General features: G+C 36.0%; 1 protein-coding gene across 4 annotated transcripts in view; it reads left to right on the top strand.

Moving 5' to 3' along the window:
• ORC5 (origin recognition complex subunit 5) overlaps positions 1-26,399 on the top strand; it is an 88,209-nt gene extending 61,810 nt beyond the window's left edge. For 3 of the 4 annotated variants that reach the window (XM_088134963.1, XM_088134965.1, XM_088134962.1), the window contains 2 exons: positions 16,802-16,914; positions 24,083-26,399. In XM_088134963.1, the coding sequence (XP_087991089.1) occupies positions 16,802-16,914; positions 24,083-24,128 (159 nt within the window). In that variant the 3' untranslated portion in view covers positions 24,129-26,399. Of the gene's footprint in view, positions 1-7,328; positions 7,436-16,801; positions 16,915-24,082 lie in introns of those variants that run through there. The other variant, XM_088134964.1, reaches the window with a different exon arrangement.
• The last annotated feature ends 226 nt before the right edge of the window (positions 26,400-26,625 follow it).

Here is a 26,625-nt window from a genome sequence, read left to right as displayed (position 1 = left end):
CATGGAGCAGAGGTATAATATTCGCTGATTGAGGAATGCACATAACTGCCCACACCACTGCATTTTGGACCTGCTGCTGCCGGATGCTCTTCAAGGGCAACCCCATGTAAAGTGCATTGGAATAGTCCATTAGGGAGGTATGAGTGACTTGAGCACAACCTTGTGGTCTAGGAACAAGTGCAATTAGCGCACAACATGAAGCTTATGCAAAAGATCTCCTGGCCACACCTTCCGCCTGTTCCTTGAAGTTATGCACAGCTTCTGTTCAGGCGGGTGCAACATTGTGCAAAACTAACAATGGAAAATCCCCAGAACCTGGAGGCCCCTAAAACCCAGAGCCACTCAGTCATGCTAGGGTTGAGCATATGTTAAGATAAAGCATCAGTCTGGTGTAATCAGAATAATTCAGTTAACAGAAATTATGTGACTGCTGTGTTATGTTTATAACATTCAACTTCAAAGCACGAAACTTACATAAAGTTTAGCTTATTTTGCCTAACTGAAGGGATGTGGCTTAATATTTAACATGTATATTTTTTATTACTTTTTAAATTTCACCTGTAAACCAGATTATAATTAAAATAGGATACTTCCTATAACAGTATGTTCCTCAAAAAGTCATTGTTTAAAATGTTAAAATCTGGTCAGAGTTTGCATTATTGAAAGCATCTGCTGTGCAAATCCAGTGATGGGATTTAAAACTAATACAAAGAGAAGCCATCTTCTATCAACTCTGATGGTTATTGTTTGGAACTTCAGGTATGTATTTTTAAGTGTTTTTCCTACTGACTTGATTTTTTTAAAAATGTGCTGAATCAAAATTAATATATTTGGTGCTGAAACTATTTATTGAAAATACTTGAAATCTTGCTAGGCTTTACTACTGCTGTAATTTATAGCATTTTAGAACTGGGCTCCACGGGGTATGTGGATAGATATATGTAGCTTCTTTTTTATGATAACCTGAATTGGCAGACAAGAGAATCTTACTCTGTGAAGGAGATTCTGGAGCTTAACTGAATATAGAAATTTCTGCTTTTTTCTGCCTATCTAGCTTTACTATCTGACAAGCTGGACATTTAAAAGCCTTATGGCTTGCATAAAATACAAAGATGAAATGGGATAAATGAATCCATTTTTGGAGAAAAGGATAAAAAAAAGGATGGTCTCCTTCAAGTCAGGTGTGACTTCATGAATACGTCCATATAGTTTCTTGGCAACAAAAGCCTGAGTTCTAATATTGAGCTAAAATCAATAAAAATTATACCCATTTGTACTTGTAATGGTCTGTTGTGATAATAGAAAATGAAAAAGTTACAGCAAACAGCCGTTTCAGACAAAAGCCTTTGCTCTTATACTGTCTCTTTAAACTCAGGCATCCAAATTAAATAAAATAGTATTTTCAGCTCATTTTGTACTTAAAATATTTACAGGTGTCTGTAAAATTACTATCGGGAAATGTTTTACTATAGCTTCAAGATTTAAATTTGAATTGGCTGCTGCTCTGAAACATATTTCTTTCAGATGTACCCACATGTTGACTATTTTATAGTCAGCAAGTATATAAGAATATATAAGCACAGCTGGATTCCAGGCCTATAATAAAGTGCTAGACTAAAGTTTCAATGAATATTTATAAGTATATACTTTGCATGAATTTTGTTGGAGTTTCATGGAAAAAAATAAACCATGTAAATACATCAGGAAGTGCAAAACCTAAGTAACATTTAAAAATGTGATTAAGCTAGAAAGAGGAAAGTAGTACATAGATAAGAATTTCAAGGCTGTATTCCTGAAGGATTTGTTTTATTACAGTCGTAATTCATTGAAGACAAATATTCTTTTAGCCACTGTGGGCCATTTCACATGATCCACAGAATGTTGTGCACAAGATTTATGTAACAAAGCACACTTCTGTGTGCAGGGTCAGCATTTCACTGAAAACCTTTTTTTTACTTGTAGAAGCTGGGGAGGCAGCATGTTGATACGGTTTTCTTCTGGGCTATAGATCATTGATGTGATAATGAACACAGGGTTGGCTCAAGGGGGGAAAGTATTTTAAATTAGTAGCCTATATTGCACCTCTTACATCAGGGCAGACTAATTTAAAAAACCAATTTAGATCACTCATTTGAAGTAAGTTTTCCATTGTTTGGGAAATTCAAGAACTATAACTCTGACTGCTTAAGCATGCTAATTTACAGCTTAATATAGCCAGAGTTAGCAATGTCCCATGGCTGCTAAGGTGGTAACCAGACCTACCCTCCACCATCCTTTCTTTATGCCCTAAAATCTCTCAAGAACTATCTGCATTGCTTGGTGAACTCTCATGAGAACTGGATTTGAAGAGATGGGATTCTTTTAGGGATGGAATATGGTTGCTGATGGTGAATGTGAAATTATACAGCAGCTTTTTACCAGCTAAGGATGCATTCACTGTTAAGTGTGATAGAGTAGCCTCTTCACAAAGGCAGAAGTGTAGTAATCTAAAATTCCAATTGATTCTCAGCATGCCCAAGATAGAGCAACTTGTCTTCTTCCTCAACCTCCCCCATTCAATTGCTTTAACATAACTTGGAATTAGCTGCACTGGCTTCATTTTTCATTCTTGAGATTACCTGTTTCTTTTGTTATTCATAGTGGGTCTCTTGTCAAATCATATACCATTCTTAGTTGCAAATATCTGTTCACCTTCTCTTCCATCAGTTCACATTTTTCTTCTCCTTCATCTTGGCTATTCTCAGCAATATGGTTGAAGCTCTGGCCAGTCTGGAGTACAGATACAGTCCAAGTGACTGACACTATTGCATCAAAGCACACTTTTCTCCTCTACCAGAACTCCTTGGTTTACTAGACAAAATGCGGTTTGGGATTAATGGAGCCATGACAAGAAGGATTGATACTTGTAAAGGGGTAAAACAAGGGTGCATACTTGCACCATTGTTATTTAGCCTATATATTAATGACTTACCAGGACTAATGAAGGACCCTGAAGTACATATGCCCAAGGTGTTAAACACATATTGTAACACCTTGCTATACACTGATGATACGATTTTACTATCATATTCACAAGTTGGGTTGTGTAGGTTTGAATGTCAACTGTATAAAAAAGAGAGGGATCAGTATCTTGGACCGCACATTAGACGAATGATCTATTGGGATCCTTATATTAAAACAACATATTTAGTGTGCGGTCAGAATTCAAACATTACATATAATATGGCCCTTTATTTGAACAAAACAGTACAATTGAGATCTGCATATGTGGATCTGATCAGAATAAATTGTAGGTTATAGAAATACAATTTTTTCTTTCTTTTAATTTTAATTTTAATTTGTTTCTCTTATCCTAGTTTTAATATATGGTCTTCATAATGTCTTATGTTTTATATGTTTTATACTCTGTATCTTGATATGGCCTAATGGCTAATCAATAATAATAAACTAAACTAAACTACTAGACAAAATGGAGTTGTTCTTATTGAGAAAAATGCTGGGCTCTGGGTTGAGATGAAAAATGCTTTGGATGGAAATGTACTACCTTAGAAGGAACAGATACACAGTTTGGAAATGCAGCTAGATCTACTGTCACTGGATGTGCAGATGGTGACTGTGGTGGGGAGCACATTTGCATAGTTATGGCTAGTGCACCAATTGCAACCCTCCCTGAGTCAGTTGGGGATAGGAGTGTCATCCACTCCTTGACTACAGCCTGCTTTCACTACTGCAATATATTGTATGTAGGACTAACCCTGAGAAATATGTGAAAATTGCAACTGGTGAAAAAGGTGGCTAACTGGCTACTGACCACTGAAAGATACAGGGATTACACAATGTCTCTATTAAAAGATTTGCACTGGCTGTGTTAGTGGCCACAATTCAAGGTATTGACATATAAAGACCTCAATGACTTGATTATTTGCAAGGCTGCCTCTTCCACTGTGAACCTGCTTGGCTATTCCGATCAACAAGGCAGGTCATCTTGAAGTTCCCCCTGCTGCCAGAGGCGTGACTATCTGGTATATGGAAAAGAGCTGTGTCCTGTGTGGCTCCCAGGCTGGAATGCTCTTAGTAGGGAGAAGCACTTGGTCCCCACTCTACACGTATTTAGGAATTTGGTAAAAAAAATCCCTTCTGCCAAACTTTTAATTGTAAAAAGCTTTTTTTTAAAAAAATTGTTATTTGATTTTAATTATATTAATGCTGCTTTTTATATTTCATATTTTTTTGTCAGTCTAAGTCAGCTTGGCTGAAACTGACAGAAAAGCAGGAGCATAAAAACAAAAATAAATAAATAAATATTACAATCTTCACTCTGGCTTTCCTAATCATACTTTGTTCTTTCACTACAGTATCTGTAACTGCTATTTCCATAATTGGTTACTTCCGTGACTTGAATCAGTTTGATGGCTTCCTGTTCTTTTCCATATTCTGCACAAATGCACATCAGGCATTCCTTAATCCTGGCTCTCTTTTTGTCTTCATGTTTCCCACTATCCTGCTGTAACCTCTGCTCATCCAATTTTACCAGCTTCATCTCCCCAATACGGCTTTCACAATTTTGTCTGTTTTTCTGTTCTGCTTCATATATGTGAAGTGAATTTCAGGGAACGATCTTGTCCAAGTCCTCTAGAAACTGTGACCAAATGAATGGGTCTCCTCAAGAGTGGTCCCTTCACTTAGAGAATGCCATCCCTATAAAAGTGTGCCTAGCTCTTTGTTAATTATCAGTATTTTACTCCTATGTATTGATGATAAAAATATTATTTTAATCTTTCATATTTTACTATGTGAGGTTTTTTAATACCACATTTTCTGTTTTATATCCTACAGTTTTAATAATCAATATATTTCTAATGATCCTTTTCATTTTCTGTGTTTTTCTAATTATTATTTTGGTACTGCTTTATCTGATATTAGTTGTTTGTGCTATTTTAAATTATGTTAACATTGTTGATATATTTGATATGCCAGAAACAATAAATAAAATAAACTTTCTCCTGTTCCTTCCTGAAAATGTGAGTAACTTAAAATTCCCGTCAAATCTATTTAAAATTCTTTTTTTGTGTGAGCAAAGAATGTACTGTTAGCTCAGTCTTTTCCGATTTCAAATCTTGAGGCAATACTAGATTTCTATACTGTAATCCACAACCAGCATGGAATGGAATGATGGGAGTTGTGGTGCAACTTATCTGAGGACTAAGGGTTGAGAAAGGTTGGCTTCATTCTGAGCTGTTTCTGAATCCTGACCATGTAACTGCCTTTACGTACATCACTATCTTTCTGCCAGGGCTTTTTCCTTCACCCTCTATTTTTCCTATTGCCCATTTAGAATATCCTGTCCCTGCAGATGAAACTCCCAGAGTTTCCAGTCAACATGACAATTTCCTTACTAGCTTGGAATTCTAGAAGTTGGAATCCAGAACATCTAGAAGAAATTAAGTAGCTATGTATAGGTCAGCTTTAACAAGCCTGAGCTAATGTAACACGTTTCACAAGTTGTTCCTTTCTGTCAGTTCCTTTTGTAATCACACACAGAGAGGCATAAAATAAATATTATTGTTTGTGACTTCCCTCATATAGGTAGTTTTGTATGCAATACTCCCTAATATAAGTAGTTTAATATACAGTTCTTCTAATTTTAATTTTTAAAGCATGGTGATTGATATACACTTTACTTTTCACAACTTTCCCAAATAGGCACCTTTTCCCCCTGATTTATTTCATGTGTGCGTGTGTGCACGTGCGCTTTTTTTGTTTTGCAAAAGTTTGAGCAGAGCAATTCATTGCTGTCTGTCTGCATTCTCACAGGAGTCCACTGTATTGTATCACACTGTTTTGCTCTCTATTTGTAGCAGTTCCTTTTCTTCTTTTTTAATATTGCTAGCACCAAGTTTGGGAAGGGTGACTTAATTGTACTGTCATTGGTACAAAGACTTGTCTGCTGCTTGCCAGTTCTTTTAAAGTCAGCATATGCAGTGATGTCACTGTATAAATGATTTTCAGAGGGGAGGTTGTATTGGTTTGCTGCTTAGACTGGAATCCACTAAATTACCATTTTTTTCTGAGTAATTATTTTTTATTGTGATCTCTGTGATCCACGCAAGTCATGCATGTTCATCTAATGTAGGAAGTAAAGAGAAAGAAAAGAAGATAAAGCCCTGATTGCAAGTGGTAGTCTCTAGGGGCTGTTTGAGCTGTGAGAGTCCAGTGTCAGTTGTTCACAAAGGTGATTTATTTCCCTAGCATGGTTTGGAGCTGCCACCTACGTCCCTCCTGGTTGTGCAGTGCCCAGCTCTTTATTTGTTAGATGTATATTCAACCATTCCTCCAGGACCATAGAACTCTGTCTATGAATTTTTCCCCACCACAAAAAACCTGTGAGATAGCTTGGACTGAGATATTGTGAATGGCCCAGAGTCACCTTGTGAACTTCGATGGCTGAGTCCAACACCTTAATACTACACTGAATTTATGAATAGTCTTCACTTATTGATGGTAATTGTGACTGGGAACTCTGTTGCTAAGCAACATGGGTGTAAGGCGTGATGTCACATGACTGTGCCAATGTACGACAGCAGTTCTGGCAGTCCCAGTTGCTGTTAGGTGGGTCCCGCATAGTCACAGCATCCCACGGTCATGTCACCATTTGAAGCTGACCTCCTGCCAGCTTCTACTCTGTTGGAAGCTGGCACTGAAGATTGCAAATGGTGATCATGTGACCGTGGGACACTGTGACATCTTAATTGCAAGCCCGATTGCTGAGTGCCCGAATTGCAATCACATGACTGCAGGGATGCTGCAATGGCTGCAACTACAGGGACCCATCGTAAGTTCCCCTGGTTCAGCACTGCTGTAACTTTGAACCATCACAGAATGAGTGTACATTAAGTGAGGACTGCCTGTACTAACATTTTAAGGGAGTCTTTTAGATTGGAATCACAAATAATTGTTACATAGTAAACTATGCTTAGTAGTGTATCGATTTAATATTAACAGCAACTTAGGGCTGATTGGCATACTAATTTTTCAGGCGGCAGAATATTGATAAAAGTTGCTCTATTATTGCTGCAAATGTCCTGTAGACCTGTGACTTGCTATACAATCATAGATATGTAGAAGTCATAACTTTCCTTAAGGTGCCAGCATTTATTGTGACTTGACTTGAAAACTGCTTAAGGCTCTACAAACTCCCCATAAAGTTTCTCTGGGCAGATCTTGCAATGTATACTACACTTCTGAATAACTTCAGTTTCAGATGAGCAACTTGCATTGTCTTGCCCTTTTCCCCCTCCCCGTCTCTTTCTCTGTCTGTAATTCTGTAGGCACTAATTTGCACAAGTGGTGTTGAAAAGAAGTGCTATGTGAGTTCATACCTATTTCTGTGATGGTAATGCCTCTCTTTCATCAGAAGAAATTGGGAGTGTCAGACAACGGAAAGTAAGTGGCTTTTCAGCAGGCATTCATTGGAGAGGCACACTTGCAGTGTAAAGTATTCCAAGTACATGCTGTGTGTGTACTTAAAAAGATGCGGAGGTTAATCTGCTATTAATATTTCATGGCTGATTAGTACAAGTGGGACCAAAAGCTTTGCATCAGGGAGGTGATTATTATTTTAGAAGTGTCTGCTATTCATCTAAAATCCTTCAGCATAAATTTATCCCTTTAAGAAAGCCTGTCCGTATACCTTTGCTCATGCTGTGTGTAACAGTGTTATTGGCTCTATTCATTCACGTTATTAGACTGTTAACATATGCAGCTATCACTTCCTAGGGCTGTGGAGGTTGAATGATAGGTAAGAGATGGCACAAAAATTATTAAAATGAACAAAGTCCAAACATGCATTGACTGTTCCTCTTTTTCATAATCTGAACTCTTTCCCTTGTCTGGAATGATTAAACTGTTTCTAGACAATGGTAGTAGTCTACCACTACATTTAGTAATGTAGTATCCTTTAATTTGGCATCTTATAGTTATGTTTCAACTGCAACTTCTAGATTTCTCAGAGTTGCAGTCCCAATACATAATCTGTATCAAGAGCACTTAGAGAATTGATAAAGTGTATGCTAATACAGAGCATATACTGGAAAGTTTGCAATTCAAATTTCACTTAAGCAGGACCAATCCATATGAAATTAATATAGGAGTGTTGCACAGGGCTCTTAAACATATTGCTAACTGGATAAAGTGTTCTAAATGTTAAAATGTACTGCATAAATACTGAATATGTTATTATGTATTATAAATCTAGCAATAGATCTTTCAGGGTATGTCTTATTATATTGCTGGTTCCATTATGGAACTTTCTCCTTGTATTATAGCACTGTTGTTATAATAGAGCTTCTGAACTCCCCTTAAGGATGAGAAAACTGAAATAGCTTTATTGAAACAATTTTGTAACTTTAATTTTATTGAGCTAATGGGGTGGGGTTAGCTAATAATGACATTTTATGGTTTAGCCTGAACATGGCTCTCTTCCTACAATGCCTGAAATTAACTAGATTTTTGAAACTTTGGCTAAATTGCCCTTTAACTAATAACCTAATGTTTCAGATTCATCTGACTAGATTATGAAAGCTCTCGGTCTGTTCTAGAAATATTAAGAAACGCCAAGTTTGGCCTCTAGAAGTGCAATTTCAAAACATCATATTTCAAATTTAAGTTCCCATATATGCTGTGAATCTAGCCTCTCATGAAATAGCATTTTAAAATATATGTAAATTTCAAAAATAAGCAACCAAATCATTTTGATTATGGATTGTCTGTTGTAATTAAACATTTGTACCACGTGACAATGAGCAAGATTGGATCGATATCCTTTCAGCACTTAATTATCCTAATCTTTTAAAATGGACAGCAATTAGCACATGCATTTCACACGTCTTAAAAAATATGAAAGCTGTATACATCAAGCATGAATTTGCATTAAGGTAATTTTGTTTTGAAATGTGTTAATGAAGACCTAATATTGAGGAGCATTTCTAATTTTCTATAGTCTACTAATTATGTTAGTAATGTCAGTGGTTTACAAAAACAGATGATGCAGTTCTTTAGAGATGAATCATTACATTCACTTAGAGTCTAGTTGGAAACTCTTGAAGAAATCATATTCTGAATTTGAGTGTATCAGCACTCTACTGTTTTTCCTTTAAGATTAAAACCCCAACATTTATTTATTATGGTTGTGTGTGGGAGGGAGGCAGGTACATATTGGGAAAAATATTAGCAATCAGCTGAGCGTTACATAGGAAAGAAACCAGGACAAAGAGTAGGAGGTATATATTTGCCTGAATGAGGGATTTCAGTATGTGGTTAGTATGTGTCATGTAACTATGAGAAGCTTAATTTGCCAAAACTGTTTTCTACAAAACATTTAAAAAATATAGGAACATCTTTTACATCTAGCGATCCTTTTTCTGCGTGCACATATAAAGGAAAATAAAGCATACAGTGTTAAAGAGGTTTCAGAGTCAGATTTAAAATATATTACTGCATAATATTATTATAAAGCTAAATGGATACAATAGATTTGATTCATAATCTGGATGTGAGATTAGCATGAGCCCCGTGTAAAAGCAGAAAGAAACAGGAGACAATTTTTAAAGCATCAAACAACATATTCAAACAGTTTTATGACAGCCCTCCTGATTTCTCAGTTAATGCAGTATTGCTGCCTGATCAAACAATATTACCGACAAAATTTCTGAATATATAGATTTGGCATTTTAACACCATGTAGAGTGATCTGGAGGGTAACAACTGACATTTCTTATCTAGAAAAATAATGCTGTAGTGTTTTGTCCTTTATGTTTCACCACTTTGGCTACTATATGCATTTATATTCATATCAGAGCAGCTGAAAAAGGCAACGGTCAATGTGCTTTGCTCCAACATTTCATTATTTCTGTTTTATTAATCACTCTGATAAAAAGCCAGTCACTCTCCAGATATCTTGGATTCTGGTCCCCATAATATCCAGGGTCTCAACAATGTCAGCTGGAGACTATAGGAATGGAAGTCCTACACATTTGAAGGGCAGTAGCATTAGTATTTTTAATATGTGCTTATTGCTAAGTTCTGTGTAGACAGAATAAAGCAACAAATGAATCAATAATATATTCCAATTCATTATGACATTGGAGCCTCTAAACTTCAATGCTGATGACATATAATGAATACTTTTATACACTCAGAGTGATTAGTAAGAATTTATATTAAAGGAGCTTTACAGGAAGCTGTGAAAAAGAAGTATCTTTACCCCCCAAAGAGAATATCATGATAGAATCTTTCTCTGTTTGGCCTCTCATACGTCTCTAAGCAGTCAGGATGTTATCCTGCATTGAGGTAAAAGACCTGTATCTTGTGCAGTTACAGGTAGTCCTTGCTTAGCGACTACTTGTTCAGCAACCATTCAAAGTTACGACAGCGCTGAACAAAGGAATGGTCCCCAGGCAATATGAGGATCTCTTACTCTGTAGCTCCCATCCTCCCGTCCATAGCTCTTGCCCGCCAGCCTGCTTGCCTGGGATGTGGTTTCAGTGGCATAAGCAAGCACTTCTGGATTCCCACCTCTTCCCATGGTGCAATCACGTGAAGTCCTTGCTTAAAGACCCACGTGATCCTTGCTTAGCAATGGCAATGGGGACTGCTGGGATTGCCATCACTAAGCAATGTGGTCATGTGATATCACACTTTACAACTGCATTGCTTAGCGATGGAAATTCTGGTCCCAATTGCTGTCGTAACCCAAGGACTAACTGTATTTATTTCATCTGCCTTAGTATTCTGGAAAAGCTAACTGCAGGCAAGGAAATAAACGTATTTGAGATTGACTCAATGGATATTTCCCAGTCCTTCCTCTAAAGGCATTATATTTAGCAGACATAATATTGTAGGTTAATTTAAATATACAGATTCTGAGTTAAATAGAAAAGTTTGTCATTTTAAAATTTGGCATTAATGATGCAACTTGGTCTTTTTGTACAATTTTCTTAAAATATTTCTTAGTCTCTGGAGTCCTCTCAGAAGGACATTGATTTGATTCTGAGAACAAAAAAAAATGTAATCGTTTGTAAAGAAGTAGCCTTTCCTTTCATTTCATTCCCCTACAAACCCAGCATAGGTTTTCTTTGCTGTAGCCTGCATAAATGGGTTTTTAGTTTTGTATAATTTGTGCAAGTACCATTGAACTTAATACCATGAGGCTAGTTATGTACATTTTGTCTAAAATGTGTTTTCAAAATGACATCTGGGGTTCAAAATGCTTTTCGTTACAAACCAGGGCTTTTAACATCTGTATGAATCTAAGTATCAGCAAGAATGGATTTTGAATAGGTTTTGCCAAAATAATTTAATTTTAATTAAATTGTTCTTATAATAGAAGCTTAAAATGAAAAAAATCAAGCAAACAAACAAAACAACCCTGTGGTGGCCATATGGATGACTCTGCTGAGAGCTCAAAATGTTAAGTTGATATACGTCAGGTTTGTTCAAGGTAGGCTGAGAACTCTGAGAACTTTAATCCAAAATATCCAAAAGCACCAGTCTGGGGAAGACTGTGTAGAACAATTCAGACATTTGATTACAATTTTATTTGATTATTTGAATTTTGCTACAATAGGCTCCATTCTTAACCATGGGTCGTCCTTAAACTGGGTGTTCTTAACTTGGGGACTACCTGTGTTTTCTATTAAATCTGGGGTAGTAAATAGGGATTCAGAGTTAGGGAGTAATTATGATTTTAAAAAGCAATATTATGTAACTATAATTTTTTTTTTAATTCTCAAGTTTAAGATAATAGACTAAGAATGCAACAGCACTACTTCTTTTAATAGCATTTTGCTCTCTACCTTCACCATGCTGTTTGTTAAGAAAAGTGTGACCTGTTCTGAGGATGATTTTATTTGTTTCATGTTATAAGATCAGAACCTTAACAACTCTAGATAAGTTGCAAAATTTCTTACAGCCACCATTGCTTTAGGTAGGCAAGTGTTGCCTTAACTTTAAGGTTTTACAACTATGTAATTTTTAAAGATTTTTATGATGTTTTATGTCTTTTTGTCATACATGATTGAGTACTGAATGCAATAAAACTATATATTGTTGTGAGCCACCCAGAGCTATGTTTTAAGGTGGGTGGCTATACAAATCTATAATAAAATAAAATAAATAAAGATGTTATTGCCTTCTTGGAATAGAAAATCACATGAGAAGTTTTTTTGAAGTATAAGCTAGAAAGAGATGACTAAACCTCAAATTATTAGTGTTTGTTCTATGTCTTCACTGTGAAACGTGATTTTACCCCCTTCCACTTTCTGGAGCTTTGGTCCCTCCATGGTATCATCAGAAACTTTCATTATGTTTCCTTCTACTTTTTACTGGATGCTTGCTTAATTCCAGGTTTTATGGATTGACAGGGATTAGTTTGCAAATGACCACCCATATTTGAATCATCGTCCCTTCCTACAAAGGGATGCTCTTTTTTTCTTGCAAAGTTAGATAGATGCTTACTATTCAGCTTTATTCACATATTCTCATGGATCATTCTTCATCTGTGTTATATATAACTTTCGTTTGAATCAGCCAGTCCCATTTTTCCTTTTTTCTCTTTGAGGATGACAACCATCAGGATTTTAGTTAAAATATTCTATATTCTGCACGATTCTAATAGTACAGATACAGAGAGGAATTATTTAAAGCAGTTGAAAAAGTTTGATAATTCCACTTCTACCCAGGTCATATAATATGATTCAACTTTAATAACTTCTTTCCTTGCAATTTTTATTGAAGATTTTAATTACGATAATAAAAACTAACACAAACTAAACTCAGAGAGAGAAAGGATTTTTCTTTTGTTCAGAAATGAAGATAGACTCACCAGGTGGCTTTTCAAACTTGTTGTTCTGAAGATCTCTAATAGCTTTAAGATGGTTAGATGAGTATTTCTTAAACTGATTAAAAAGCAAGGCAAGGGAACTTAGTGTCCTTTAAAAAGCTCTGCCACGGTTGTGAGCTTGATGACTGATCCCTTCGTCTTCCAGTGCTCAAACCCGCAGGAGACCACTGTGTTACTGTCTCCTTGTGAGGAGCAGCCATCTGGAATACACGTGGGTGATCTCCAGTCCTCTCCTTGTCAGGTGAGGTTCTGAAGAACCAGTCTATTCACTAGCTCTTCGTTCTTTGCCATGGTTGTCGTCTCTGCTCTCCTAGAGACATGTTTAGCTCACATGCCTCCCCCAGAAGTCCTTTAATCACTTTTTTCCTTGTATTATATATTAATTAAATTCACAGTAAAAGAGTCAACTCTGATTTACTTTGTAAGCCTCAGTTATTCAACCCAGCACATTTTTGATCTTCCCAAACTTGTGGGGCGTGGGTTTGTGTATGGGTATGGGTATCAAAATAAATATCATGTTAGCCATCTGTTCTGTTCAAACATTTTTAGTTAAAAGCTGTCCCATTTGTGGAGTTATTTTCAAGTCTCTCATTATCAGATATGTCCTCTGACTTTTAGATGTAACCAAAGCAATCAACATAGCATGTGGCACAATGAAAAATAAAATCATGGGAAGTCTTTTTGCAGCTTTATATTCTGTCAAGAGACACAGTTAATTTAATATTACATTTTTTACTTTTCTAGTGCATTAAAAACTTTCATCTTTTAAAAATATATCCAATCCAACTAATTTACTTACAGCTTTTAGAAATATCTGCTCTTTGGATTGAGGGCCTTTTCTGTTCACCCATAAGGGAAGTAAGAGAAGGATGCTGAGAAAGAATTTTTAGCAGTTCATCAAAATAGCTGGGATATTTTGCTTTTGTCAAAGTGGTTTAACAAGTTGCTACTTAAAATGATTGTTCTTTTATAAATTATTTTAACTCTGGATAAAAATTAATTTACAAAAAAAAATTACAAAGAAATTAAGAAAATAATGCAATGGCAGTGATTATGTTTCATTTACAGTTGCTCTAGTTGTCTAAAAATTTGGTAGAAGGATAAGTTAAAGTTCTAAGCAGAACCTTGGGTCTGTTTTCCCCTCCTGATGTTATTTCCTTTAATACCCCTTATATGTATTTGCTGATAATTACAAGGCAGGAAAATGTTATCCGGTATAACTTTCTTGAAACTTGAGGACCTATTCAGCAATTATCTGCATAGTATGATCCAGAATGATTTTTTTGTTTTTTACTCTCATTCTCATTTTCTCAACCCCTTCCTAGTTACTAGATTTATAAATGTAGACAGGGAATCCTGTAGGTATGTTTAGAACGAATCTCTCCGATCCAGTTCATCCTGGATAGGATCCTATAGTTGAAGTATCAGTCAATAGGTTTATCAGAACTGGTATCAAATTAGTTTATTTTTAAAACTATATTTTACAGGTGTTATATAATAGTCTGAAATGAAGATTAGCAGGCTTGCTTGAAAAGGGGGTGTTGTTTCATTAAAACAGAATTATGGAGAAATAAGAAAAATAAGTTAGCATTCATATGTGAATTGTTCAGGCTTTTATTGTTAAAGAATTATGAAATTCAAACCTGGTGGCTAAGGTTTCAGCTTACTCAGATAAGCAACCTTGTATTGTCTTCAAGTTAGGACTGAAACCTTTATATCTACTGTAGCTTGATATACTTAAAGCATTAATCAGAAATTTATTATCCAGCCTGACACCATTTTAAATTTATAGCCAGAAGATATAGGGAGCAATTTTACAGTACTGACCTTCTGTTCCATTTTACCACATTTTAGGAAGAGCATAGGAAATTGATTACATTTTGTTGTTGTTGTTAAGACAGAGCTGGCACATTTGTAATGCAACGGCAAGGACGTTTTTTGAATTCTGCATCCTCCATATTATTTAGATGGTTCCAACTCCAAGTCATCTAAACTGGTGGATTTGCTCGAGCTTTTATGAGCCTCATGTCATTCCTGCTGTGGAATATGACCTATTTTCATTGGTAGCTTCTGAGTATAAGAGGCCAGCTGCAAGCATACCCTGCAAAAAATGATTAGCCAATAATGGTACACTGGGGTCTAAAAAAGCAGTTGCAATAACAGATTACCCCATTATGTTTCATTGTTGGCTGAATAAGGATCTAACTAAATGAAGAGCAATTTTCCTCCTTAACTTAGAGGTTCACAAAATTTGGGAGGCATAGAATAAAATATCTGTAGCGTAAGCCATTTCTGAATGGCATCCATTTCCATCTGTTTTCCTTTTCTAAAGCCCTAGCCCAAAATAATTTGTTTTGTTCTAAAAATAACTGTTTATATACCACTATTTCTTAGGCTCGTACATGTAAATACACAAAAAAGTTTTAAATTATACTATCAAGATTATATGTGCAACTCTTTTAGCAGGTATATCTTAATTTAGTTGATGAACAGTATAAGTTGTGCATGCAATCACTGTATGGAAATATCCCTAGAAAAATCTTTAGTTACCTTTTCACACAGTTGTGATTTGTTGACATAGTTACCTGTTCTCATCCAGCACAGAATATTGTATCACTAATCCAGAAGAACTAATACTCAACTTCAGTTTATATTTATACTCCTGAAAATTATTACCTGATGAAAGGTTAATTATCATTATTCAAGATAGCAGAAAAAGTATAGAGAGCTGCTTCCATATGCTGTATATGGAAAAGGGCTAGAGTATTCTTCTCTTTTACTAGTTCATTCACAACCCAAATTGGAGTTCTACTGGGCTAAATGTGACTCAGATTAACCACTACAGTACTAGCTTGTACCATGTTCTCCTTAATGCAGCTGTTTACATGCCAAACAATATTTGAGATCCAGTGCAGTGCATTCCATTCCGCAAGATCCCATGACCTTCTGGGCAGCAGTTTCAAATGATTCAAGAACTTACAGAGAAAAGGATAGGAAAATATGCATGTGTGTGTCTCTCTGTATAGATGTAGATATAGCTTTATTGAATAATAGAAAACAGATTCAAGCTTATTCTGGTAGTCACAATTTCCTTCATATCTTTCTTTTCCCCCCCAAAAGAATGGGTATGCACCTGAGAGCGATTAATTGCTATAGTGTAGCTGTCAGCCATACTTCAGAATTTTCTGAAATTTGGCTATAGTATTCCCTTACGGTAGTTGTTTTTTTAAATGATGTCATGGAATTAATTATTTTCATATATTAAGATGAATAATATTTTCAGGTGATAAAATGATAGGATGCTGAAAAAGTTGATATGAAATGATCCTGCTGTAATGCATGCACCGCCCTCTATAAGTTTATGGGCTTTGTGTCTAAATCTAGAGTTAAGGAGCAGATATTAGCATCCTACTGGAGTGGCAGTTTGGAGAACCTGCTTATTTTATAGCCAAGTAAATGGGTGCTTCCACTCATTTTGGGCCTGTTATCCCATATTTTAAAGCAAGATTTTTTTCCAGACAAGTGCCTGGGTGGTGCTCTCCCTCTCAAATATAATTAAAATTAAATTAAATACAATTTATATGATTGCAACCTATGAATTCTTCCTTCTGTTATATCCAAACTTTATTACAGTTTGGCGGTACTTTTCAAGAGTCACATTCAAAGCTGTGAGGAGATGCATGCAGTCTTACACCCTACTTTAGACTGATCTTTGTAATTGTTATCTGCTTCTGTATTTTATTGCTTACTTTAGGTTTGTGTGTATATGTTAGTTTGCATTTTTAATTACCTTTACATTTTTAGCTTGCATCTAAGCTAAACCAGTGGGTGGGATAGGGAACAATCACCCTAGTAATAACATGGATGAAGGCAAAACCAAGTCATGTTTCTCTCCATTTTTAGATTACTTCTCTTGTAACACTACAGTTGTTAACCTTGGTTGGCCATGATGATCAGTTTAATGGACCAAGATACAAATGTGCCGTCTCTCTGGATTTCATCAGAGCTATTTCAAGGTAAACTCCATTAATTATCTTCTAATGTTACATGCATGTTCTTTTTCAATAAGACAAAGAAAAATAATTAGATGTCACTTAAGCTGTGGTACTTGGCATTTTCTCTTGGCTTCCAGCCATTCACAGAAAGATTCATCTTAGGATGGCTAAGAAGGAAGGATGGCTGCAAAATGATTGTAAAATACAGTGATTAAGCTGTAACTGAATAGCAAAACAAGAATCTAATCAGGATCTGGCTATCTCCATGAAATGGTGGCTGGTGAATTACATTTGACTTGAGGGGAATCTCATCTTCTGTTGGCCTATTCAAGAGAATTTGTTCATATTGTATTTTCTTGCTTCTTGCTTACATAGTGCTATTAAATTACAGGGTCTTTGTATTTATTTACTGATCAAATTTATACGCCGCCCATCTCACTGTATAAGAGTGTTTCTGTTTTCATAAACAGAAAAGACAGAGTTATGAAGACATGTAGTTTAGATGAGGATAGGCTTAATTTTATTTGCATGGAAGACTTGACTAAAGATTCTACACAAACATGAAACATGTTGGATGTTGCAAGAGAGTGAAATGGCTTCCTCCTGAGCTATATGCTCAAGACAGATTTTTCATATTATTAACAGAGAAATACATATCGGCCAGTGTGTTCATGTCACAAGGAACCCCAACCAACTGTATTCACTACCAGTAAAAAGTGTGACTGTATGATATGTATCACATTTTCATTTCATATTTTTAATATATGTTTAAGAAAATTTTGCCTTCATCAGTAGCTGGTTTATACTGAATTAGACACAATCCACAGAATTACTATTATTTTTAAAATTTAATAGATCAGGAACATACTATAAAAGAGTTAATTCAGAGACATCTAGACAATGTGATATTAAAAGGCTAGATATTACAATATCTATCTCTTCTTTTTCCTAGTAAGGATCTTGAAATTTCCAGAAAATAAAATCCTTTATAAGTGTTTTTTTTTTTTTATTTGTAAGGTCATATTCTTCAAGTAGAAGTAGAAAGTTTGTTTGTTTGTTTGTTTGTTTATTATTAGATTTGTATGCCACCCATCTCCCCAAACGGGTGACTCTGGGCAGCTCACAATAAAAATAAAAAACCAATAAACAATTAAAAATACCCCATAAATAATTAAAATTAATTAATCCATTAAAAATCCCCCCCACACACACACACACAATATTCTGTGAATATATTTCATGGTGTACAAAGCTTAAAAAATACTTAGCTACTCTTCATTACTGGATTCCTCTGAGGAATGATTAATTTACCTTTCTTCAGAATTGTCTTAACTAAAAATGAGGAATTATTTTTATATAATTATATAAATATATATAATATATTTCCTCAGATTATCTGAGGAACCGCCTCGCCCTGGTCACTTCAGCCTGTCCCACTCGGTCCAGCAGAAGGGGCAGGTTGCAGACCCCACTGGTCAGGGAATTTCGATTGGTGGGGTCTAGGCAGAGAGCCTTTTCTGCTGCAGCACCCGCCCTGTGGAACATCCTGTCTCCTGAGGTCCGGTGTGCCCCCTCCCTCATGGCCTTCAGGAAAGGTATTAAATCCTGGCTTTGCCAGAAGGCCTGGGGGCCAGAGGGGGGCCCGCACCTGTGGAGATGGCTGGTGGGATGATGGGTTGCCCCCCCCCCAGCATCTTACAGATTTTTATAGGGCCAAAATTAGAGGAGGTTTTTTAGGGTATTTTTAATATGTTTTTTAATTATTTATAGTTTTTAGCCATCTTGGAGAGAATTGTATTTCTTCTTTTTTTATTGTGAGCCGCTCAGAGTCACCCGTGGGGGAGATGGGCGGCATATAAGCCAAATAAATAAATAAATAAACAAATAAATAAATAAATAAATAAAATACAAAAAGGTCACTGGATTTATATTAGGTTTCAGATTCACCTTTTAATGTATTCTTGGATTTTGAAGAAAACAGTAGAGCAGAATTTGCATGATATCTCACCAAAAATAATATCTCCTTTCTAATATGCTTTTTATTACTTTGAGCATTCATTTTTGAAATAAAATCCCAATGGATTTTAGAACATTCTGTTAAATATTTAGTACCTTCCCTCACTAGCCACAAATTATATTTAGTCTGTATTTCTTGGGTTCTTCAGAAGGGCTTGTTTGAATTGGGATTTCCTTGCAATGTTTTGGTTCTGTGGTGGATACTCTCTTCTGCTCAAAAGTAGGAAATTTAAATAACTCTGAATCAGAAGTTGTAAATTTGTGATGCTTTTTTAAACAAGTACCTGAGAATTTTGGATTGTGATTTATAGATACATTATATTGCATACATCATCAAACCTGAGTGAGTCAGATCACCATCTTATGTGGATGATCTGATAATCAAGTAAATAAATAAATCTCATAATAAAGTACTTTAGATTGTATAAAGATTTTAATGAACCATGATTTCAGTAAACCATGATTTTTTTTCTGTTGTAGAACATATGGAAATTTACTGTGTGAGAGTTTATATAGTCTAGTCTAAGTATTTCCATGAGAATGAAGTTACCTTCATGTTATTCATCAGCTGATTACAGTTATAGGCTGGTTCCTTGGTAGTAGAATAGTTCAATCATACCCTGTAAAATCGTCTTTCTGATTAAATTAAGAAAGGATTCCATTGTGCCTTTCAAGCCACAAAAATAGAGGCGTTGGATTGTTCTCATTGCCCAAATATTATATAAGGAAAAACTGCTAGATGTCACTATTGAAAAGGTGTAGATGCTGTGTACTATGTACTAAACTCCTGTCTCACCTTAGAAAATTTGGGGTATCTGCCTTACTGCCTGTTTTAGGGAATTATCATCTTAGAAGAAATTACCAGAGATTAATCTGTGCAATCAAACATGTACATACATGCAGATGTAAACAGATTAATAGTTTGAAATAGATTTAATATTTTACTGATAGATTTTTAATCAATATCTGGGAACAGTATTATTTTTAATAATTCTGTGTAATCTGTTTTGTCAGCAACGATCTCGATCAGGGCAAGCAGATTGAAGCTTGATTCAGATAAGACAGAGGTGTTCAGGTCAGTTGAAAATAGATTAGGGAATAACAATTCAGGCTGAGTTGGATGGGATTATGTTTCCCTGGATGGCTCAGGTTCTGAGTTTTTCATACTTTTGATTTAGCTCTGAAGCTATTTTGTCCATGTTTTGGCAGTGGCTAGGAATACATCTGCACAGCTGAGGCTTGAGTCAACTGCATTTGTTCCTGGAGATATTGGATCTGCCCATGATGACACATGCTATAGTTATATCCTGCCGAAACAATTACAATGTTTGAACAGGATATAATGTGACACTGCCTTTGAAAAGTGTTTAGAAACTACAACAGGTCCAAAATGCTACAGCTAGACTTAAATGAAGTAAGTTACTCCCTTGTAAGAACTTTTTCAGTGGTCCATTGAAAAAGACCCCTAAAGCTGTATACACTGTATATTGTTAGAAGCAGCTCATTTGAGAGGTGGCAGACAAGCCTACGTAGGTTTTAAGATCTTGGGGATGGGTCCCATCTCTTGGTCCTGTCACTACCGGGAATATATTTGGTAAGAAAGTCAGAGTCTGTTCGGTTGCTGCTCTCAGAGACTGAAACTCGCTGCCAAGAGAAGCCGAGCTTGCTTCCTCTTTGCTGTTTTTCTGCTGGCAGGCAAATACTTTCTTATTCAAGTAAATATTTAGCCTTTCAGCAGGTGTCCTGCTATTTCATTTTAATGCTTTCTTTATAATTGAAGTGTTATTTATTCTTTTACTTGTGAATTTGATTTGTTCTTTTTCTACTGTGTTGTTTTTAATATTCCTTTTCATAGCTGCTTTGAGCTTTTTTCAGTGGAAAAACAAGGTATAAATTCAGTAAATAAAATAAAACCTTTAAAGTTGTGATGTTTAGATGATCAGACTTGCTCTTATCAGGTATAGCAACATTCACAGTTCAGGAAAACATTCTTCCATCTCTCTTTTCCTAAATCAACACTATACTGAAGTTCAGGCAATATCATCAAAAGCATTTTGAGACTCCCAAATTAAGAGGTACTATTATTTTCAGCTACAGTGTATAGACTCAGAAATATTTCCTTCAAAACTATCTTTACATGAAGCACAATGTGGCTGTGCACACTTTGAACACAATTCAGAAAAAGCGCTTCAGACTCATCCAAACAGCATTTATTTTGTAATTCATTTTAGCCATCCCTCTTTTTTCAGGCTTCTGTGTGAACTAAAGTGAACAGTATTCACTTCAAGAATTGACCCTTTAAAACAACCACATCTTTGAAGCTCATATGAAAGCCTAAAAGAAGAGAGGCTGCTTTAATGAACAGCCAAGAGAGTCAGTTTCTTCTGACTTACAATATTTTACCACTCTTACAAATGGAAAACATCTTGAAAAGGTTATCAGTTAAATTGACAAAACTTTTTGTAGATTATGGGAAGTTTTAGATTAAATAATGCATTATGACATTTATCTTACAATCTAAAGCTTGCTAAGGAAACAGTGTTACATCTCCTTAATGTAGGCATTACATATTGCCCATGTCATGGCATTCAGGTTTTATGTATATAATGCACTATTCATAACTGTTACTTCAGGTTGAAGCATATTGGAAGCTTTCATTGTCTCTGTAATTACACAGACATGAATTATTTTCTAAACATGGGCTTGAAAATGATGCAGAAACTAGAACTGATCGCTTTGAAAAGCAGAGATAATTCAGTTAGTCATTAGAATTACAATGTCTTTTTGCAATAGTATACTTCTAAAAAAAACCTTCATTCTTGCATTTCTTCATTTCTGTATAAAAAAAGGAAACCTCAGCATTGAATGTTAATATTGAACATCAAAAATTATTTCAGGAGAAGGGGGGAAAATCTTTTTCTCTTCTAATGTATCATTCTTTATTCTAACAAAGCGGAAAAAAGCGTTCAAAGTATTCTTGGATTGTTCAAGTTTAGTTAAAAGGCAGGGGTCAACTACTGCTAAGAATGGAAGAATGCAGATTGCAAATTAATGCAGATGAAGGAGTTATGCCATACATAATGCTGGAACAGGTGGTTTGGAAGAAGACCAGAATGTTCAATAGCAGACACGATTGCTGTTTCGCATCTCCAAACAGTGAGCTGTGTTTACTAGCTTTTAAAAAAAATAATCCTTTTTATCTGGAGCTAAAATTATTATTTGGCTTAAATTGAGGGTAAATTTCTGAATCTGAAAACCTATGCAGCTATGAAACTAGGGCCCATTCTTAATATGTTTCTGAGTGAGTGATACATCAGCAGGAATGCACTCAATGCTTTAAGCCTTCCCTTTGCTTTCAGTCTCTTGATCGATCTATCTTCCCTCCTTCCTTCCTTCCTTCCTTCCTTCCTTCCTTCCTTCCTTCCTTCCTTCCTTCCTTCCTTCCTTCCTTCCTTCCTTCCTTCCTTCCTTCCTTCCTTCCTCTCTCTCTCTCTCTCATGCGCGCACACACACTCACACACTCACACATAGATACATACTCTTACATATTAACATATTATCTCTCACTCAGTAAGCTAAGATAATAAACGTGGCACATCATTTCTCTGATTTACACTCCTATCATCTTTTCAGAGAGATAAGACTTACAAAATCAAACTTTGTCCTATCTGAAATATTTCTAAATCACTTTCTACCAAAAGGATTCCAAGGCACTATACAATTCTGAAAAAATGCTGTTAAATTAAGAATAGTGCAATTTATCTTTACAATTCAAAGAGAAAAATAAAACTAAAAGCAGTCAAAACCCATATAAATAAAACTCTCTTCATGTACTGTTTGAAGTAGACAAAGGTGAAACACTAAGGAGAGACAAATCAGTCTGTTTACTTTTTCTCAGCATTTAAGTTCTGTTCAATTCCTGTATCAACCTGCAGTTTAAAACAAATACACATTTAAATACAAAATACACATTTACTTTTATATAGTATTTTCCAAAAATACATATTTGTGTATTTTCTGCAGAACTTTTCTGAAACATGTGTTTTGGGGCAACTTTTGAGTTGAGAACTGCATGGGAATATTTAGGGAAGTGCACTATTGAAGAATAATTGTTCCAAGTAGCATATTGTTTTTAACAATGTGTCCCACATATATTTCTTCTCTGTCTCTAGTCTCTTCTCACCAACATAATGATATAACAGGGCCTTTGAAGAAAATAAGTTATGGTTAAGTTCATATAAGAGGAGATAGTATTCATGTATTGTGTTCCAGCTTTTTTAAAGCTGTATTGATCTGTCAATATTTATTTATTGTCATAAATATAATCCTTTATAAAAGACCAAACAGATGTATGGTACAACTAAAATATTAAAGAAGGAATGCATAGCTAATTATTTTCTAATATTACCTTCTATCAGAACTTAATTATACCTAGAATTTCCTTCCAGCGATCTTGAATTGGGCCCAGAAACAAATCTGTAGTTGGATTAAGATGAGTGTTACCTGGTCTTCACATGAGAGAAGCATACTCTGCATTTGCATTAGCTGTAGTACAAGCTGCATGCATTCCCTAGTGCTCCCAATGAGGAGGGATGAAATCTCTGGATCTCTTATTCCATTTGAAGAGTTTAAGGGATCGCTTAACCCCTTCCTCAGGAACTAGAACCTCTCCCCCCAGACCTGAAAATATGGTGCTGCCTATTCTGATGATGTAATGTTGCCAGCCATGTTCCTTATGACTACAAGGCAGAGCAGAAAGATCTGAAAAGAGCATCCCCCTGGATTCAAATGTTAAGACATGGATCGCATTCCCCAAGAAGGAAATGCACTTCATTTCCCAGTCAAAGTTTTTCAGAGGCACTCCTACCAAGAGCAGCCCCCTGAAGCCAAGCAGTATTGATTCATCTGGAAATAATGCATAGACAAATTAGATGAGCAACATTTCACAGGTGTATAGAGCGATCTTCGTTTTCTTGCTTCTGTGGTCCCAGAAGGTAAGTGTGTGAATGTTTCAATCTTTAATACTTAAGAATTAGGATTTATTAAATCAAAATTGGTTTAGTTATGCTTTCAGTCATTGAGTTCAGATTATTCACAGAAGCACTATGTTATTTGCATTCCCAGAGAGGCAAAAAGATTTGATTATACTGACATACTGTGTTGTTGTTTACAGGACTGTGAACTTTGACGTAACAAAGTATTTATATGACTTTTTGTGAAGACAGTATGGGCGCTGTGATGGTGGCTGAGGCAAACCCCGTTGCTGTGTCTACTTAGCTATCCAGGGAAGAAAAACTGTGGGCTCTCTTGGATTTGTCTAAAGCAGGTGCTGACTCAGCATGGAATAAGATGAAAACGCTCTAGTTGGTCTGGATGGATCTGTGCAGAGGACGCTTTACCTGATACCCTGGCGTATTTGGAACAAACGTGTTAATTATAAACAGCAGGAACTAAGCACAATCTGTTCCACTCTTAATTATTTTATTTCAGCGTTGAGATTGCCTGAAACCCATTTTACAAAGATGTTATTTTGTGCAGTGATGAAGTATCCCCTGCGCTTTGAACACGGCAGCAGACTTGTACACCCAGCCTTTTCACTTCCTCTCCGTGGGAGGCTTTTGCATTTGTCTGCCACAGCAGCCCAGGCCTAAAGCCACCATTTAAAGGCGATTGGAATACGATATGCAATAAATATACAGTCAAAGTGGTGGGTGCTTTTCTTTCATTTATAGATCTTAGCCCAGTGACCATAACTGATTTTCTTTAAAAAGCAGTTATTTCATCTGTTCTTTACCTTTTCACTTAATGCTTAGTGCTTATGGCTGCTAAACATGTTTACATTCTGAGACGAGTTCACTTTTGTAGAGAAAGGTAAGCATTTTCTTATCTAAAATTACATGGATATGTTAGGGGCTGTGCAGTGTTTCAGATACGTAGCAAGAAGAGGGAGATAGAAGGCATCCAGCCCCCACAGCAACCTGCCAGAGCTTCCTGGAATCTCCCCCTTACACCCCTTCTACTGGACTTCCAGCGTGTCTGAGTATGGCTATCCTCCTAGGTCAAAGAGTTTACCTTAGGCAGGAAGCTACTACTATCACATTTGTTCTTGAATGGTGAACACCCCCCCCAGTCCGAAATCTGTATGGGGCAGGACAGGAAATCCCATTTCTCCAGAAATCACCTTTTCAATGAATGACTCCAGTGTTTCTTTTTAACCAGGACTACCAGATCCAAGCAGTTTTGGAGTATATGGTGCTACATTACAAGTCAAATCCTGGAATAATCAGTAAGAGAAGTCATTTTATTTTTTTCAAAAAAACAACAAAGTAGGATCTTGAGAGAATATTTTAACTTCAGGCAGACAGTAAGGCAGAGATCAGCATTCCAAAGCCAGCACTCAGGAATCTGTAAGCAGTCTGAGCAAACAAAGAAATAGAGGGAAGACTGGAGCAGATACAAAACCACACAACCCTGAGGGTGCAAAAACACAAGACTAAATGTTCCCTGCCAAGTTTACTTTATTGGTTATTCTGCCACCTCCTGTTCTTGAATGGAGAGATGCTTTCCTCACCCGAAAGGGTAGAACAGGAAATCTTCCTTCCCCAGGAATCAAGTATGCAGCACCAAATAGTATAAAAAAATAATTCTTTGCAAAACTAAATATATGTTCCTTGTCATTTTTAGCTTACTGATTCCTGTTCTCCTAACTTCCTATCCCCCTGAATCCCATTGTCCCTTAGCCTCATTGAAGAGAACAGTGACTTGATTTGAAAATAGTTAAGGTATCCCACTTAGCTCGAGGCTGCTCAAAATTAAGAGTCCCCTTAATCTGCTTCAGGAGCACATGGGCATTCACCTAGCACTTTGCTGCAACTCCTTAAAGCTTAACGTTTCTTTTTCTGGGATTGTGTGGCTGCTATGTTGAATTGGAAAAATGGGAATACCTAACCTGAAGGGAGCTGTGACCTCTGAGGCAGCTTTCAAAGACTTGCCAAATACAGTATGAGCAATAAAACATACTGCATTTACTGTTAGATATGAAATGTCTTGCTGGGAAAATACCTGAGGTTCTCCTTGTAGCTTTTGCATGACATCTGTACATGCCTAAGCATAGTACAGGGGCAAATGAATGCTTTGCCTGCTTAGTTCCTTTTTCACCATTGCATTTTTCTCTTTGGAATGGAGTATTTCTTCATGCCTTTTTATCTTTTTTTAAACATTTTTTACCCCTCCTTTAATTATTTGGGAAATAATGCTGCCTGCCACAGGGATAGTTCCATTAAATATGCTACTAAAAGTGCCTTTACTTTCCAAAGTGTTGTGCTATAATGTGATTCTAGTGATACTAGAAGTCCAAGAATCTCTTTCTTGTCAACCAGCCTTTTGTTCTGCTGTATTTTTTTATTTTATTGTAATAACTGTGTTTGTTGTGTTGGTATAAAGTTGTAAACAATTGAAAAAACTAATAAGTGTGTTAAATAAAAAAGGAGACAAAGTCTTCCTAATTGTCTTGGAATCATAAGTCTTTTAAGGATACCACAAGCAAATTATTGTTAAAAATCAGATCCCTTGTCCTGAACAGTTGAATCCAAGGCTAGCTCTGCCTACTCAGTCCTCCAAGAAAAAAAGTGGGTATTATAGAGTGTCTAAGAAATGTGAGGCTCTCAGTTAAAGGTCTCCAACCAATGCTGTTCTGCTGCTCTGATTTCCAGAGTT

Source organism: Python bivittatus, unplaced genomic scaffold (genome assembly GCF_059951505.1).
Source record: "Python bivittatus isolate LINGU-HERP-01145 unplaced genomic scaffold, Pbiv_v1 ctg000120_np1212, whole genome shotgun sequence".
NCBI lineage: Eukaryota > Metazoa > Chordata > Lepidosauria > Squamata > Pythonidae > Python > Python bivittatus.
The sequence above is the reverse complement of the archived record's forward strand: the minus strand, read 5'-3'. Positions and strand labels throughout refer to the sequence as shown.